At 48.6% G+C, this 19,396-nt stretch overlaps 1 protein-coding gene across 6 annotated transcripts in view; it reads left to right on the top strand.

Moving 5' to 3' along the window:
* Calx (sodium/calcium exchanger 3) overlaps positions 1-19,396 on the top strand; it is a 339,781-nt gene that overhangs the window by 233,656 nt on the left and 86,729 nt on the right. For all 6 annotated transcript variants that reach the window (XM_070522204.1, XM_070522200.1, XM_070522205.1 and 3 more), the window contains 4 exons: positions 5,220-6,426; positions 7,084-7,417; positions 8,974-9,213; positions 10,921-11,087. In XM_070522204.1, the coding sequence (XP_070378305.1) occupies positions 5,354-6,426; positions 7,084-7,417; positions 8,974-9,213; positions 10,921-11,087 (1,814 nt within the window). In that variant the 5' untranslated portion in view covers positions 5,220-5,353. The remainder of the gene's footprint in view (positions 1-5,219; positions 6,427-7,083; positions 7,418-8,973; positions 9,214-10,920; positions 11,088-19,396) is intronic.

Raw genomic sequence — 19,396 nt, forward strand, 5'->3', positions numbered from 1 at the left:
GCAGTCTCTGCCGTCGGCAGTATAGCTCCGAATTCGACTTGTGCGTACGACAGTTCCCGGAACCGAAGGTTACGCCTAAGAAGAAGGCTTAAAAAGAAGGCTTAAGAAGAAGCAAACAAGACAGAAGTTTGGAGGAAGATTGAGACGAAGTGATCGACATTGGTCGAACAAGGAATGCAGCGGTGCATACGTTAAGACAAGGGGACTCGGTTTCCGTCGCAACAACAACTCTGTCAATAAATCAATCAATCCATATGTACTTCGCAAAACGTGCCCCGATGTGAAGGCATGTCCTCTCGTCGGTACTTTGGCTCCAAGAACATCCCTTTTCGGACCGTTGTTATGAACTATTGGGGCTCTTAGAGCAGTTTGCCGCTTGAAAACGAAATTGTACGATCGCTGCGTTTTACCGCTGCTAACGTATGCGACACATACTTGGAGGTCAACAATGAAGTTTGAGGAAAAGCTGAGGACGGCGCAACGAGTGATGGAACGAAAAATGATAGCGAAGAGTGAAGAAGACAACAGTGTGCATCAGCCAGCAAAGAGGTGATAGCTAATATTCTAATTGACATCAAGAGTAAAATGTGGCTCTGGGAAGGCCGTATAATGAGTAGGCCAGATATAACCGGTGGTCTGTTTGAGTTGCAGAATGGGCACCGAGGGAAGGGAAGCGAAGTCGAGGATGAGAGAGAACTAGGTGGCGTGATGAAATTAGTAAATTTGCAGGCATACGATATAATCAGCTGGTAGGAGAAAGGAATAACTAGCGATCACTGGCAGGTGCCGTAGCTCTGCAGTGGACATAATTAGGGTAATGATGCTGCTGCTGATGATGAGGGGCTCTTCACTTGCCTTCAGTTTCCTGCGGTGTAAGAGTTGGGGTCCGGCATGAAATAAGTGGTAGCTGGCCCAAAGCCGTCGTCCGACTCATCCACGCAAAGGACGTTGTTGAAGGGAGGGATTTGTTCTCACCGAGAACGAGCAATATGGGATTTATTTACGATATCTGCATAAAGGATGGAGAACGTTACATTTCATCAGTCTAGCATGACTGGAAAAGAAAGCACACCGAACAGCCGGAAACGGCTGCTTAAAAACCCTCTTGCTTCCTTAGATCCCTAGGTGAGGGAAAACTGCCGTCCAACCTTCGTCCAATGGGAGCATCCAAAGTCATTGTAGTCGACCCACCTTTGAGGAGGAGGGTTCACACCCTCACTTCCGCACTTTGTTTCATGGAACACACCGAGGGGAGTGGGTCGTCGTAGAGAGGGGTTGATACGCTTGACCCAAGCAGGCGCCTCTTGATTTCAGAGCTGACCCCGCAGTTGACGCCGCGTCTGTGCATCGACCGTGAAGATTTCTGATGCCCGTGAGAAAGCACCGCAAAACACTTTTTTCCAGGAGTTCTCTTGCTCCAAGTAGATCGTGAAGGTGACAGCAAATCAACTAACAATACTCGGCCCGCCGAACGTGGCTAGCCTTTCCGGCGCCGCTGGGCTGTCCGAGGAGGCGCAATGTTGACTTTACATATATAGCCGCTCGTCGCAGCGGGCGGGAAGGGTTCGAAGGTCGATTCTTCGAAGATCGCGAACATCACAGGTCGATCGAAACAGCTACATCGGGCTGGGAAAAGCTTGTAGTTCAGTACCCCTGCAGGCCGATCGTAACAGCGGGCACCCTCGCGGATCGTGCAACGTCCAATACACGAAAGTATGAGTCAGGGGAATTCTAGATCAGTTCAAGGAAATTGGTCACATCAGTTCTTTGAATCGCCATGAGAAAAAGACATGCTTTGCGATATGCTGCGTTTCCGAGGGGCCTGTGAGAAGAAATAAGAAAAGAAACGCAGTGGATGCCAAACGACGCTGAGAACAGACTGCGTGAACAGTTCATTCGTTGTTCTCCACATTGCTACTTGCGAGTTATTTCAGCCCGCCGATATACGAATATTGTCCACACATTTGTTTTACCTTTCCTGCTTTTTCGATATATCTTTTTCTTTCGGGAAACGGTGCTTTCCAAGTCGTAACGTTTCTTTCTATTTGACTAACCGATTTTACGGTGTTATTTCGATTTCACTTTAAGGTGGTTTGATGAACATGTGCAAAAAAACTGCATCTTGTGACGAAACTCGAGCCTATGTATCATGCAACGTTTTACATGCAGGGTGCGCCAGTGAACCATGTAGATGTCTGGGAAAATAAAGAGCGACAACGAACGAACACTGCAGTAATTTGGGCGGGCACAATGCTTCTTTTTGAAAACTCTACCTGCGTTAATGCTCTACAGTCGGATACAACTTTAGAAAAAAGGGGAGGCCCCGCCCAGATGACCGAAGCGGCGAAGTCACCGGCCGTCCGGCGCATGACGTCGGTCCAGAGTGCGCGCCCATTGGTGGATGCTCGTGTGCATCCGCCTCGGAGGAGTAAACGCCCCCTTTTTTCTAAAGTTGTATCCGACTATAGTGCTCTGTCGATTACTACAAAAAAAAAATGAAGGCCAAACTTATCTATAGTGGTAGTGTTGTTTCGCCTTACTATCTGTACATTGCGCGATCTTATCCTGCAGCCGGCAGTTAATTGTGACGTCACAAATTTCAAGATGTTTCTCCTATTGTGGTTGTTGTGGCGTCGTAAGAATTCCATAAGCTTGCCAATTTCAGACTTTGTAGAATACCACGTAGTTTATCTTCGCCTATAGAGGATTATATATATGCGCCCAAGAAGACACCTTCAAGATCTATGACGTCGCGCCTAGCTGGTGCGGCAACATACACTGGTATTATTGGTATTGGCATTTCTTTCCCATAAATATGCGCAGATATTCTTGAAATTGCGAAGAGAATGTAGGGGGGCTTCGCCGCCCTTCTGAAGCTTAAATCTATTTTCTGACTTCTTAATCCCGCTCTAACCACAAGGGTGGCTCTTCCGGTATTTCAGACGAGTTATTCACTAATACAGCTCAGCTTAGTCGTTTTTCTGTTTTAGCGTCCCTTTAAAGGCGAACCGCTGTCGCCGCACTATACCAGCGCGAGAAAGCCGTTGCATTAGCAAGCAGATTTCTCTGGCTTAAAAGGGTGCTTCCGGAAGGTCACCGCGCCACCGCGCACGGAGTACTGCCACGCTTACCAAAGCCCTCGGAAAGCGCACTGAAGGCCCTCTTAAACCAGGCTCGTTCGTGGGATTCCGTCGGGGGAGGGGTGGGGAGAAGAAGAGATTATGTCCCAAGTCACACTTTACGGACTGCTCCGAGTCCGTAAATGCGTGTTAACGTTGCGGAGCGCCGCTTTAATGTGGATTAGAAGCCGTCCCGGAGCAGAGATCAAATATGGGCACTTGGAAGTGACGACTGTTGGGTTTAGCGGAGTTGGCTGAAGGCTATAACTTTCCCGGAAACTGCGTGTAAGTGGACGAGACGCCTGTAAATGGGGTAGACGTAAATGGGAAGAGGTGCCCGTAAAGAGAGTTATATTTTATGTTCTTCGTTGAATGAAGAAGTAAGAACTATGCGTTTGTTCGTCGAAGTAGGCAGACATTTAGGCCGCCATCAGCGTAGAGTTCTGTGCTTCCGTTTTGAACACGCCAGAGCGGCTTCGCCTTATTTAAGTATTTTTCCTGCGTGTTTGCCAGATTAAGAACTTTGTACTCTGAGGTTACGAAGCTTCTTGAGAGCGTTCGCGTCGTGATATGGCTCAAACTGACGCTATCGTAGAGAAGAAAATATCAACAAGTACATACGATTTCTGTACACTACCTGTATACTGCACTGTATACACACTACTACACTGTATAAATGAGGGAGAGCTATTTATATGCATGGCTCAAGGTTGACATGGCTACGGGTCCGCTTTGAACATGTTCATGCTGTATGAGTGTGTCCATGTTGTGGGCTGTACTCAAGTCAGCCTACATTAACGGCTAAGACAGCTTCGAACTGACGTATTGAAACGCGCTTGTAAAAGGTAACTGTAACTGTAACTGTAACTTGGCGCCACATCATGCCGACACACACACAAAAAAAATAAAAAGACAGTTACTATAGCTATATTTTACCTAGTTGCGTGTGTGAAACTAAATGAAACGCGACGTGGGATACTTTAAGTGCACAAGAAAAAGGGCTACATTTCTCGTTCGCGATCGAACTTCCCGGTGAGCTTATCAGAGAAAGTTTCTTAGGCGTCGTCTTGTTTGGGACCGCTAGGTATCCTGCATCGTTTTCGGCTTCGATGCTTGTCTTCGCAAAGCCGTTGGCCTAAACTGTATGGGAACAAGGCCAAAAAGAACCGCCGTCCGATTCTCGGTCTCCTTGCCCTTCTTCCGCAAGTACTGGAGAACGCAAAGTGACGTGCATTTGCCCTCCGAGGTCGAGGCTCAATAGTCCTGGCTGTACCGGCGTGCACAGATTCGTATGTGGCTGATGATGCGACTACGGGGGTATCACCTTGCGCGATAGTTCCGAAAACTGCTTGCTCATTAAGTGTGATATTCCCCAATCACTGCCTTGGCTAATAGCGCACTCTCTGGATACATTTATGTGTTTTTGCACTGGCATTCTATAGCGTTGGTTGTTAGCCTGGGCATCTTATTATTATGTCTGCTGTCTACAACTACGTTTTACAGCTTTGGCTGCGCCACAAAGCGCGTGGCGGTGTTTATCTAGATCAAATGGCCACTGTCGCTGGCAAATGCCTAAAACTCGCTCGTTAGAAGTTGTTACGAGTGCGGTCGTCTTCCTATTTATTCGAAGCAGTGCGAGCAAATAAATTCACATCGGCTTCATCGCGGCGCAAGAACGAACAATACAGCTGTGTCAGTGCACTAGGGCGAAAGCCTAAGAGAGCCTTGACAAGGCCTGTGTCGCATTAAATTTTCGCGGGAAGTTGTTATACGCAGGTAGGAGAAACCGATTTGTAATCAGTCGCAACTGAGCAGACAACCACGACAACGTCGAAAAATTACCGTTTACTTGTGCCGAAGCTATACGAGATATTGCAGATTTCTTCTAACCCTAAAATTTTGGGGTCGCTGGCTTTCTTGATTGTACGACCGCGCAAATATGCTTCGCGGCAGATAAAATAAAAAAGGAAGCTGCATTTGCTCCTCAAGCAGTAATTTTCAATATACCCGATTTTATTCTTCCGCGAAACGTTTGGACACATTCGGAGAGCTGTTACTCTAATTTCCTACATTTTTCTCTCTTTCTCTTTGTTGGTTCAGGTGGAATGCCCCTGAAAGGCACCTTGGGCCTGGGAAGCCTTTCCTAGCCTCGCGTGCAAGCCCCGTGCTCGATTCTCCAGCAACTGCGCACCCCCTCATAACCGCGCGACCGTCCTCAGCGACCACAGTTCGAGATGGCGAGCCCAAGGTTCCGGTCGGGAAATGCGATGCTGGCGTCCCTGGCACTGCTCCTGCTGTCATCGCGCGCCTTCGGCACCGCCGGCGCCACCAGCGAGGTCAGCGACGGCGGCGGCGGAAGCGGGAACGGCACGCAGGGCCCGCAGTGCAAGGACGGACTCATCCTTCCGGTCTGGATGCCCCAGGAGAACCTAAGCACGGGCGACGTGGTCGCCCGCGGCCTAGTCTACTTCCTGGCGCTGGCCTACATGTTCATCGGCATCTCCATCATCGCCGACCGCTTCATGGCCGCCATCGAGGTCATCACCTCCAAGGAGAAGGAGGTGACCATCAAGAAGCCCAACGGCGAGACGCAGACCATCAGCGTGCGCGTCTGGAACGAGACCGTGTCCAACCTGACCCTCATGGCGCTCGGCTCGTCGGCGCCCGAGATCCTGCTGTCCGTGATCGAGATCTACGCTCAGAACTTCGAGGCCGGCGACCTGGGACCCGGCACCATCGTGGGCAGCGCCGCGTTCAACATGTTCGTCATCATCGCCATCTGCGTGTACTCGATCCCGCCCAACGAGGTCCGACGCATCAAGCACCTGCGCGTGTTCTTCGTCACCATGACGTGGAGCGTGTTCGCCTACATCTGGCTCTACATCATCATCACCTACTCGTCGTGGGGCGTCATCGAGGTGTGGGAGGGCGCCGTCACCTTCATGTTCTTTCCGGCCACGGTGCTCACGGCGTACATCGCCGACCGGAGGCTGCTGATCTACAAGTACCTCTCCAAGAAGTACAGGGTCACCAAGCGCGGCGTCATCGTCGGCAGCGAAGGGGAGGACGTCGAGATGGGCCCCAACAAGGAGCGGCTGGCCGACGGCATTCTGGGTGCCGGCACGATGCGCCTCTTCGGCGAGGAGCAGAGCGCCCAGGCCAAGGAGTTCGAGGAGCACCGCAAGGAATACACCCAGATCTTGCGCGAGCTGCGTCACAAGAACCCGGACGCCTCCATGGACGAGCTCGAGAGCATGGCCAGGGACGAGATCATTGCCCGCTGTCCCAAGAGCAGGGCTTACTACAGGTACGTAGGCTTATGCTCTTTTTCTTCACCCTTGTTGAGTGGAAACGGTTGAGCAGGGTGTAAGCTTGGGTGGATATGTTTTAAGACGACTGCACGGCACAGCATGCAACAGGATGGTCGTGAAAAAATGAACTGAACGTACGTCGTCTGTCCAGTTTATTTGCTTGTGTCCTTATTGAGTGTTCTACTAGCGATGTTGTGAACGTTGAAACGATTAGCCCTAACTTTTAATAATAATCTAAACAGTCAAGGTGAGTCAAATCCCTCTCATTCGACTGAAAAAGAAAGGCTGCCCCAGCAGGTCAGAAACCACACGTCATTGTGCAGGAAACTTCAGGCAGACTGTCCAACACATGTTGAGTCCTCTTCAACTAGAATGTAGGCAGGAACCACTTACTCAAATCCACATACCGCTTTCTTCCCATGTCTTAACGTTACGCTTATGATTTTGCATTCCATCAATCGTTGCGCGGTCCTTGGCTTCTCCTCAAGCGTAATAAATATCTTTCGGCTTCTTAGGCATGGTACGGGTAGAATGCGATGCTAGAAGTGGTCAGTACACTTTCCAAGGGTGTCTCACTTGTCTCGCCTGTCGTCTCGATGCCCGTCCCCTTGTGCTTTACCCGGAAGTCACGTGCTGCTGTCACGTGCTCGCAGGATCCAAGCGACCCGCAAACTCATGGGCGCCGGCAACTTGATCCGGCGCAAGGCGGACCTGCGCGGCGACGCCGGGGCCAAGGACGAAGGCAAGGAGGAGAAGGTCGAGGAGGAGTACGTGCGGCTGTTCTTCGACCCGGGTCACTACACGGTGTTCGAGAACGTCGGCGAGTTTGCCGTCACGGTGGCGCGCGAGGGCGGTGACCCGCAGAGCACCGTGTGCGTCGACTACAACACCGAGGACGGCACCGCCAACGCCGAATCCGACTACGTGCCCGTCGAAGGCACGCTCGTCTTCCGCCCCGGGGAGACCCACAAGCAGATCATCATCAAGGTCGGTGGTGAAGGTGGGAGGAGGAGGGCTGATGGGGGGGGGGGGCTTGTTGTTTCAGGGGCCGTGTGTCCTTTTTTATGCGAAGCATACTAGCCGCACAACCACGCCCTTCCTTGCTGCGCCGCGCGCGGCCGCGTAGCTACCATATGACGTCATAACAGCTGCAAAAGCGGAGGCTCAACTCGTGCGCTCGCTTGCGGCCGCGTAGTATACATAGCCGGGTCTCAGCTCGTGCGCTCGCCTGCATGAGTTGTTTCTTCGTCTAGCCGAACCAAATATAGCCAAGCAACAGCAGTTCACCAGGCTAAACAGTGGTTCAAAAGCTAAAATAAAGGCTAGTATGCTTCGCATCCCGGGCTTAACCTTAGCTAAGCCACAGCCATTTTTTGTACTGGAGTTGAAATTTTTTTTTGTATTCCCTTTTTTGTTTTACACTGCTGTCTTTGGCCACGTGCATTTGGCCATCTCGTCGATGTCGTCATCCTCCGACCGAAAGTAACAGTCTGTGTACTGTTCTGTGGCAATGCGTTTCCAAATGAAATAGTAGGAGTACGTCTCAGTTCACTTGTCTTCTATTACGTTAGGCGGCAAACAGCAAATGCCGAGTAAGTTCATTAGGAAACTGTACTAAGTAAACAGGTATTGGTAGGACATGTATGTAACGCGATAGGATGCTGACAGCGTATAGATTCTCGCGAGAACCGAAGAAACCCACGTGATTAGCGGCTCTCACACTCATTTCACATGACCGTCTTCTGCTTTGGAAACCTAAAGAAAAAAAACATTATCAATTGTTCGCTCAAATACCAAGATTTCATACACAGATTAGGGTCTTCATGTACAACCACAAAATCAACGTTTCATGTATACACAGCTTTCCTTGCAAAAGTAGTTTCCTTTACCGCGAAACAGATTGAGATACAACGTCGAGTGGCGGGCTCATAATTGTCCGTTTCACCTTGAATTTTGACGCCAAGATTCAACATGTCAGCTACTTGTTCCATCTTTCTTTATAGATGCTTGCATACTACACGCATGTTCGCCCTCATTTTGTAATGCTCTCTGGACCCTTGAGGGAGCAATGAATGCACAAAACGAAGTAACTGTACGCGAGACGTCCTTCGCGGGCACCCCGTATTTGTCGTCGTTGACGATACGACATTCTCCCACAATTGCGCGTCAACTTTTATCCAAACCCTGCCCTCTAAAATATCGTTATTAAATCACCGACATTTATTTCTTCGCGCATCTAGTTTCTCAAATCAGAGCGGTGTTTTTGTTTATACACATAAATTCGTAGCTCGCGACAAATTTCCGAACTGATCGATTTTCGACGCGCGACAGCGTCGCATACGAAACATCTCACCGAGGGTCCTAGTCGTCAGTGCGTGTGCGTGTAAAAGCTGTCGGCCAACCCTGTCTGTCTATAGCCTCTTTAGTCGTCCGTCTACACAATGTCTCCCCAAGGGTCGTAGTCGTCATTGTCTGTGCTTGTGTGTAAAAGGATTCGGCCAACCCTGTCAGTCTATACAGCCTCTCCCACCGTCCCGGTCCAGGTGATCGACGACGACGTGTTCGAGGAGGACGAGCACTTCTACGTGCGCCTCTCCAACCCGCGGTACCTGGGCAGCGGCGGCAGCGGCGCCGCCATGAACGGCTCGCCCGGACAGCCGCAGCCTCCGGGACTCACGACGGGCGCAGGCAGGCCGCCAGTGAAGCTGGACACGCCCTCTGTCTGCACCGTCATGATCCTGGACGACGACCACAGCGGCGTCTTCAGTCTGCCCGAGAGCCAGGTGCGGTACCGGTACACGTCGAGGAGAGGTTAAAAAATGCCAGCTTCTTATTCCGAGTCGCTTATTAGAGAGATAGAGTGATAGTATTACTGTTATTACAGCGGTAGGTCCCAATGTTCGAGAACTCTCGGCGAGACCTCCTCATTCGAACAAAGTAATAAAGTTATAAAAAGACAGCGATTGGCAGGATGCCTGGGCTTAGTATGGGAAATGTACAGTCGCGGACAGAATAAAATGGACCACGGGATCTCCGAAAACGTTACATTCTCGAGCACCCTGTAGCAGCAACCAGTAAAACTGCCCACGACAACGTTGTTAGCATATTCTAGTCGAGGTCCAAAATGCAAATACCAGATTGCGTTGTGAGGTTGCGGAGATATTCAGCTTTTCCTTAGATTTCATGGTCCATAATATTCTGTCCGCGACTGTACGTTATGCAGTAACTAGAATGAACAGACAACAAATAAATGTAACAGCACACAAGTTATTGTAAAGGCTTAAAAAACACATATTAATATTATTAAATTATGACCAAATTATTATTAGTCATTATATCATGACCAACAACCAAAGGTACCGATGTCGAGTTAAAAACATGTTTACACCCGTGCGATCATCGTCGACCATGCGGCGCTTGTCCTTTGCTTAGGGTTTGCAAGTTCTAGAGTGGCATTTTCAGCTTTTGTGGGTGGCTATCGTATTTTGCCGGGGACTACGGGAACAGGCGGAACGAAAGAGCTTGTTCCCTGTCACGTGGTTGGCTGCCAGTGCTACTAACAATGGGTTTGTCGTGACCTGTCGCGTGATCACACCCGCAGTTGCCGGGAGTGCCGCGCCGACAGACGGTGACCGAGGACGAGGTTAACCACGCTTACTCTAAATGCGAGTGTGAGAGTTAACGCAATTTTGATCTATACATAGTTGCACTTGATCGTGAATCCTCTTGTCTGAAGCCTCCTCTGTGTCATAAGAGCCTCCGAGACGTACGCGCGTCTGTGTGACGTCTCGCCTGCCGCCTTACTTACCATAGTGAGTCATATTTCGGGCTTGCAGATGTTCGTATCGTCGCCTTGGACGCCTCTTGTGTGTCACATTGTTGCTTGCAGAATTTCGCGTTTACCAACGCAAAAACAAATAAGCAATAAGATAGCACTGAAGACGCACCTGTGTGCACTGAAATCTTGGAAGCGACGACGCGGCAACAGGAATATCTCAGGAGAGCAGGAAAAGTGCTTCGAAATTGTAAGCGTAGAAGGAGTCAAGCCCACGATATTTACAGCATAGACGATGGCGATAACTGCCGGAATTTTTTTAATTTGAAGCGAAGATTTACTGTAGCTTTTCGCAAGGCCAGTTTAGGACATGTAGCAGAACAATTACTCGAATGCGTACAGCTGTTTCAAAAAGCCAGGGCACGGGACCTATATAAGGCATGTCACTGCGAAATCGTGTCCGTCGGGCTCTCGAAACGAGACCTTCAGCCGCACTACGCGAGTCATTCGAATATGTGTCGGAGCTGAAACAGCCTGAAAAAAGAAAAATGCGGACTCTGACGTGCATGCCACGCTGTATAGCCCGCCTCGCGATACCCTCGTTGAAGTGTAATATATGGATTATCGGGCTATCCTAATCTCCCAATATTTGAGTGCTGCGCGGGTTGGCCCGCTTGATAAGACTTGGCTCGTGGCTGCGTGCTTTGTTGCGCAGGTGGAGATAAGCGAGGCCGTGGGCGAGTACCACATCAAGGTGAACCGGTTCAGCGGAGCCCGCGGCCGCGTTTTTCTGCCGTACAAGGCGATCGAAGGCACGGCCAAAATGAACAAGGACTTCGAGCCCTGCGAGGGAACGCTCGTCTTTGAGAACAACGAAACAAGGTGCGTGCAGTGGCGTTGCAACAGGAGGGGCCGGGGGGCCGTGGGCCCCGGGTGCAAGGGTCCAGTGAGGGAGGGGGGGGGGGGTGTCATATACTTTAGAAGAGTTAACTGCTGGGCTAGTTTGTGATCTTGCATACTGAACATATTTTGCGCCAAAAAACACAACACACACAAGAAAGACGACAGCACCAAGCGCCCGTGGTGTTGTCGTCTTTCTTGTGTGTGTTGTGTTTTTTGGCGCAAAATATTTTCGGTGTCATATACCTCTGAAGACACCCCTCTTTTCGCCGGCTACACCCAGCAGGGGGGGGGGGAGGGGGGAGTGGGGAGTGGCAGAAGTCCTAAGGGCCCCGGGTGCCTCGTGACCTAGCTACGCCACTGGGTGCGTGAATGCGCCCATGAATGTAGCCTCTATACGGGACTGTTAAAAGCTGTCCTGCAGTCGGAATCCGGGGTTTACCAAGTATGACGCTAGCGTACAAAAAAAAAGAGAAGAAAATGAGCCATTTCATGCGTGAAGATGGGTGACCAGCGAAGCTGTTTATAGCACACGACACGGAGGTGACGCATAATTTTGAACAAAGGTACGAACTCATTTACCGTGATTTTTATAAACACTCGCGTGGACGACGCCAGCGCCGCCCCGAGGAGCCGGGGGAAACTAGACGCGCGTGACGTTTCGACGGGACCGCCACCACGGGAGAGCGGAAGGAAATGAAAGCAGATACGCAAGCGCTTGGAACGCCGACAAATAGAGGGCGGTGCGAACGTAGATATGGCCGGCGCGGGTCAAAGTGTAGTATCTGTTCTTGTCAGCTTAATGTCTGATACATCTACGCCGTAAAAAAGCGCTGGCAAGCGCTTATATGGAAACATTTAATTGTTAACAAAAATCCTCATTCCTGAGTCGTCCATTGTACCGGATGCTCCACATTCGGTCCTCCTGTCGTAGAAAGGTCAGTTGGTGGGCGGTAAAAAAGAAATGTGGGGTTTTACGTGCCAAAACCACTTTCTGATTATGAGGCACGCAGTAGTGGGGGACTCCGGAAATTTCGACTACCTGGGGTTCTTTAAGGTGCATTTAAATCTAAGTACACGGGTGCTTCCGCATTTCGCCCCCATCGAAATGCGGCCGCCGTGGCCGGGATTCGATCCCGCGACCTCGTGCTCAGCAGCCTAACACCATAGCCACTGAGCAACCACGGAGGGTAGGTGGGCGGTAAAATACTTGTGGTACTCAAGGAGGTTTTACGAAAAACCCTCCTTGGCGGTACGGCGGTACACAGTGATAGACGCTGGAGGGTCTTATTTCGGCAAACTATAACGAGGTTTGCCGTTTTGTTTCTAGCCAGACAGAGAAAGCACGCTGCTTTACCGGAAATGGTTGGGCCAGGGATGCACCAGCCTCTAAGTTTAAACGCTAGAAGAGGCAATAGTGTGTGAGTGCTAGAGGCAGTTATTGGTCACGGCCACAGTGAGCTTTTTACTCAATTCATTAGAGAAAGCCCTTTGGCATTCTAGTAAGCGCTGGAGCGGCGAGGAATGGACACGTTAGCTGAAGAATTAACTAGGCACAGTGTTCGGCGAAACCTACAAGGAATACATAGATAATGCTAAAAAAATTGTCCATTCCTTTTGTTCGGTTTCGCTTGTTTAAGACAGTCTATTCTAATTTGTCGCACTCGTTGGCCTAGGGCATAACGTAACCAAATCGTGAATGCGCACAGGTGGGGAGGAAGGGCAGAAGAATATATATTCAACGGTCTATACAGCGAGCTTGAAATCATGACATCAGTTGTAGCCTAAAATTTCGTATTCGTACGGTCGTGCGGCTAACCAACTCGCTGTTGAAATCTGAAATCTGGATAGTCTTCTTAACTAAGCGAATAGGTTATTGTAAACCGCGGAATGGTTTATGAAAGAGAATGGTCGGTTGAGATCGGCTGGTTAAGGTGGAAAGATATTTTTCCCTCTACTTAAAGTGGGAATAATCACCAAAATCTCGTTCCCATACTGGACCAGGTTCACCGTAAAACCCTGTTCATTGAAAGGCGCGCAACATCAGCAAAAGGCTAATTGAAAGTATCACTCCGGGTTGTCGGCTAATTGAAATGAGACTCGAGAAGCAGCGTACCGAGCGTATAACTCGAATAGCTGAGACATTTGCATGAACGCCTCTGCGCGGGCAGAGTCATTCAATTCCCAAACGTTCCTATATGGTAATCTTCAGTCATCTGCGATGGCACGGTGATATTTGAGCTCCTCGTTAGAGGCGAAACTCCCGCGAGAAAAAAGAAATGATTCGCCTCGTTTTCGAAACGTGACGGTTGAAATCGCGAACGCTCCTACTGCCGCTCGTAAAGATCCCGGAGAGCTGACGTCAGTTTCTCGCCTGATTTGCATAGAAGAACCGCGATCTCGTTACTACACGCTGCGGCACTCGCGTCTCGTAAACGAACCTTGCGTGACTCGACAAAAAAACAAAAGCCAAAACTCTCTTCGACTATGAAACTCGAAACCCAAAGCTCATCCCCGTCTTTTCAAGAATATTTCCTGCTGCCTACATCTCTCGATATTTTTAGCAGCATATAGCGAACATACCGCAACCGCTTGCTGTATAGTAGGAAATTTACAAACGTAAAGCTCAATTCGCAAAAGTATACATTATACGCTACCAGAGGTCTCGCCTGTCAGGAATGGCCCAGCGTATAAAGGAGAGCGACGTTTACAATTCGAGTGAACTGAATAAAGATTGCAGTAGCGTCTAGTTCGTTCCGAGAAGGATATTTTCTTTGGAAAAAGGAAAAAAAAAAACCGGACTAAGAACCGTGCTCGTCGAACCGTTTCGCAGGATATAACAGAGCGTGCGCAAAGACGATGGGACGCGTTTCTGATCTCGTTCGAGGCAAACAGCTCTTTTGACGATTGAGACACGCCTTGCATCGCTTCTTCTTTCATCTTTTGCGTTTCTTCGCTTTCATTCTTGCACAGCTCGTCGTTCTCTTGGCAGCACGGCACCCATCGGCCGTAACGCGGCGTTGACACAGTCCATAGTCGGGTGACAAAGACGTTTCCGAACTCTGGCAAAACTCCCAACTTCGCATTTTTTTCTTTTGTTTCTTTGTTTTTTTTTGTTTTTTTGTTTTGGTTTCGACCGGAACGCGCCATGACTTGTGTTGGCTTGTGTTGGCTATAACGCGCCAGACTCTCGATATAAAGCCAAGTGACGCGACGTCCAATGGGTGAGTGTGCGTTGTCGACGCATTTCCGCAGACTGGAGCGACACGCGAATCCCCAATTCCTATTTGAATCTTTACACCGACTGCGACCTTTGTCGTTTTTTTTTTAATTTTGTCACTCTATGAAATCGCGTCATGCGCCTGTGTTTCGAGATGCTCCGATCCCTAGCGATCTCTCTGGTTTTGTTTGTCCGGAACGCTTTGTTCGCGTGCTTCGCCTATACGTTCTTTCGCAGGTGTCACAGCGCTATGTGTCTCGGCGTGAAAAAAGAGAACTTACTGAGAGATAATGTACTGGATTCTGTCGAGGGAAATTCGTGCACTCGCGCTGGTTGCGTAGCGCGTTGGATGAATTAATCGGCGTGAGAGCCACGGTAAAATATGGCTGGTAAAGCATAAAGCCCGCTTGTACTTACATTGCGTTATAATAAAACATCCCTCCCTGGGCAGCGGCTTTACGTGTGGATGTGGATGCCAGTTGGTGAACACGCACTAACTTAAATAATTTGTTATGTACTATTCTGTCAACCTTCGAATACTTACTGCGCAGTTGGTTTTTTTTTATTTAATTGTGACAATAAAGCGCTTGTGTATAACGTGTGTGCACTCAGAACCCTGAGACAAGCATCGGCTTCGAGGTACTCCTCCTAAAAATCTGTTATGAAGTATTTTTATATTCAACCTATACGTTGGACCCGCGGCGCCGAGAAAATGTTTATGGCGAAACATTAAATTCTATGAGTGTACGTTAATTTCCATTTAGTTTATGCGTATAGGTGATTCTGTTATACAAGCGTCGTGCCTGTTCTCATAACGCCGCGAGAGACATTCACAAGTTGACACGCTATCTCTATGCAAGTGGTCACTGCGCCGCCAGGAACGTGGTTAAATTATAGGGCTCGAAAGAAAAGCGTAACAATACGCCGTCTCACTCTATAAGACAGCCATGCTGCATTGTAGCAAATAACGAGAATCCGCAAAGAGGACGCTTGGCGCCTGAATTATATATCTGCCCTGAACACAACGTCACTCAAAACCACGCAAAGGCTTACCACGGACTCCGTTGCAAATACCACATCCGCTACTATTATATATACATATATATATATATGTATATATCCAGTTTGTCCCATATCTTCGGCTGCTTCAATACGTAGTTACACTTTTGCACACGTTTCAACCACAAGCAATCGCGCACCGACCAAACACAGCTGCGACTCAGAGTAATGGGAATGCGCGCCTTCCTGTGTATGTGGGGACTTCGGGAAACCTATTTCCCGTCGTCACTCCCTATACTTCTGCCTCGCCTCACTCATCGAACGTTGTTTACCTCCGAATGCGGCGTTCCTAGGTTTTCCGGAACTTTTCGTCCTCCGCAATCTCGCGGCGTTGGTGTGTCTGTGTATTTTTGCCGTACATACGCGAAGAAACAAATAGGGGAAAAAATCGAGGACACTCGCCTTTTATATCCGCATCCCGATTTTCGTTTCCCGACACTTTTGGCGCCCCCCCCCCTCCCCCCTCCTTTTATAGCTTTGACAGGCGGAGGTCGAACGAACTCTGCCTCGAATCTCCGTCGCGAGGCCGGGGTATCCCGGGAAAAGAAGAGACGCTTCCAGATCCGCTAGCACGATATGGAGACGGACAGGCAGGCACATGACTCCGAACCTCCAAGGACGCAAAGCCACTTCTATATACTTGCTTGCATTGAATGGCGTGACTTTTTTCTTTATAACTGAGCTTCTAGTCGGTCGATTCCCGAGAGAAAAAAAATAAAAGTAAGAACCGTCTGATTTTTTTTTTATTATTCGTCGTAGGCACAACTTATACGCTTCTTCCGGAGCTCTGCTTTCGCTGCAGCTATGGAGAAAAAACAGCACCGTTGCACCTTATGTGGCAGCTAAACGGGCGCGGGAGCTTTGGTGTAAGGAGAAAAAAGTTCGCGACTTGCAGCAGCAAAAAACAAAACGGTATACTGTACTGTCTCTGTGCGAAGATAGAGCCATTCGCATGAAACGAGAGACTGTTTTTGTTGGTACTTCTTTCTTTCTTTCTTTCTTTCTTTCTTTCTTTCTTTCTTTCTTTCTTTCTTTCTTTCTACACTATTGTGGGGCTCAATAGCAACTCGCAGCAACGGATGCTACGACGCGACGGCTTTTACTATCACCCCGCGTTTGGTCAGCAATGGAGAAAGCTCGTAGATCTGATTTTCGTCTGCCCGTTTAGGAAACTGCTGAGTGCGTCAGTTAAGGCGACCGTCCCACGGGCTTCTCTTCCTGTGTGAGACAGTGTACAGCAGTCGCAGACGTAAGGCCTCGAGTGCGCTATATATATATATATATATATATATATATATATATATATATATATATATATATATATATATATATATATATTCATCCACTTTAATTTCCATTCATTTATCATTACTTTATTTCATTTATTAAGCACATGCAATTTCCCTATGTTGTACTTGGTGTCAGTGTTTGTTGGCTTCTCATTATATGACTATATATATATATATATATATATATATATATATATATATATATATATATAAAAGTACATGCGCCATGCCGGACTGGACCTTCCCGGCGCCTGTAGAAAAAAAAACGGCGATTTCCAAGGTGTTGGTGCACAGCGAATATGGAGGAAACGACTTTGCGAAAAGAAAGCATGGAGCGCTGACCAGCTTTAGAGCTTTCGTTGGCACACAAATAGCGAGACGTACCATTCTTGTTTTCCGCTTTCGTAACGCTAAAATGCTCAAATTTTGATTAAATAGGACAGCATTGCAAATATTCGAGGGAGGGGAAACAGCTAACTAAAGAAAAGAGCCTTCGTTGTGGCACACAGGCGAGGCAGCCTGAGTGTTACACTGCAAACGAAATCATGGGTAAAACATTTACAGTGTAATTATAAGTAGGGACCATCAGTAAAGAAAGCTATTTCGCGCGAATTAATCGAACAAGCGATTGAACGCATCACAAATTTTGCACACACTCGGGGTTCGCGCTATAGGCCTAACCTAGGTGCAGTGGAGGTTGTATAGGACTGAGAGTTTGTAGGGGCTTTTTTTCGCAAGCTATACTTCTCACTTACTCCGAGCATAATGCAAAATACACACAAGTGCTGGGAATCACGTAGAGTTATCGGTTCATGCTAAGCGCTCCCGCTCGGTGACAGAACTCGTGGAGAAGGTACAGCCCCACTACTAACGGTAGCCTGTTTTTTTTATTATTTTTTTATTTTTTGTCAACGTTGTCAACGCGAAGTCCGGCTAAACTGCAATTCAGCTTCGTTTCCCTGTAGGGCTCGGATGTAGCCATAGCGTGACAGATATTATTACCAGCGCCCAATATTATTAACGATACTTCTTGTTACTTTGTGTTTAAATTTGTATAACGCACGTTTGCAAAAAAAGCCCGTTAGATTTTTTCATTGATTGATTGATTGATTGATTGATTGATTGATTGATTGATTGATTGATTGATTGATTGATTGATTGACAATGCGTAAGCATGGTCATGTCCGGTGAGCACGCCTTCGCTTAGCAGACCTTGGAAACCCTCGCCATCTCAATGTTGACATATATGTTCAAGCACCCTGTAATCAATTAACTGTACCTAGAATGCCAACGCTTCGTGTACGACACGCAGATGTGGCGTGGTTCTCGACGTCGCATGCTCCACATCAACATCGCTGTCGCTTCTGTTCGGAGGAGCTTCTATCCCACATGTCTATAGTGATCGACTTTGGATGAACTAGGGCTCGCAGAGCTTTGAGTCTTCTGGATTAGGTAAATCAACACCTGTATGTCTCATGGCAGCCTAAAATTCCTACACATCACTCGACCATGGCATGATATTCTTCATGTTCTTATTGAATTCTTTTGAAACAAGATCAAGAGATATTCAGCTGACTGCACCATCTGCGTTAAAAAACATTGAAGATGGGCAAAACGGCAAAAGAAAGTTCTTGGAGCAGTATACTTAACGGCGTATTTCGTTTCCTGGCTGATTTCCTTGGACAGAACTCTATTGATAAAAAAAAAGACGTATAACATAACAACACTCTGAAGTAAACTTCAGAAATCTGAGCACAACGGCGCTGTCTTTACCCGCTGTTTGACAAGACGCATTTCTTGACACTTTCGTTCTTCTTCCGACCCCGCCGCGACTCATTAAATCCTCACGTACCGAAGGAATCACGATCCTTCCGAGCCGTCAACGGACAGGCAGGCGCTCTCGTGGGAACAGTCCGCCATGGCTTGCCTCACTTCTCTGCAAAAAAAGGAAGCGGGCACTTTTCTCCCGGGTGAGGCCGAGACAGTTCTTGGCGCGAAGCCCAGCCACCAGTGACAAGTGCATTCGCGCGCCTACGCCTTGTGCCTGCCTTCTCTCGTAACGCGGTAATGGAATAGCGTTATACGCGCCGTCACCCTCTGTGGCGCCCTCTCTCGTCACGAAGGATATCTCTTCCGACACCTGTCCGGCTTGCGCTCCACTTCCCGTAGCGAGAACCGAGACATTCCAGCGGACAGACATACCACTTAAGTGTTGTCGTTGCGTCTGTATGGATTCTTCATTCTTCTACAAATGGAAAGAAGGGGGTGGAGGTGGGGTGAGGTGGAGGTGGGGTGGGATTGTGGGGGAGTCCCTTGTTTCTATCGGTATTTCAGCGCACGCCTCGCACACCGAACTTGACAGTCCGGAAGAAGACAGGGCCTCGTCTCACCGTGTGAAGCAAGGCGTACTTTCATTTTAGCAACTTTTAAGAGAGTTCGCAGCGGGATCGTATTTTGCTTTTCGGGGTGGGGACCGCGTCCTCTGGTGTGTGACTAGGCATTTTTGTTTAACTAAAGGAAAACGTCTGAAAGAGAGAGAGAGAGAGAGAGAGAGAAATCATCAATATATGCGCGCCTTCTCCATCGATGGAGGAAAGTGCTGTAAACACGTAGAAATGGTGCCGCCACCTGGTGGCAAGTTCAAGAAAAGAAAGCCCGGATAAGGGAGGGGGGGGGGGGAGGGCGAACGACGAACATGACAAGTTTTTGATTGTTAAGAAATA

Source organism: Dermacentor albipictus, chromosome 7, assembly GCF_038994185.2.
Source record: "Dermacentor albipictus isolate Rhodes 1998 colony chromosome 7, USDA_Dalb.pri_finalv2, whole genome shotgun sequence".
Lineage (NCBI taxonomy): Eukaryota > Metazoa > Arthropoda > Arachnida > Ixodida > Ixodidae > Dermacentor > Dermacentor albipictus.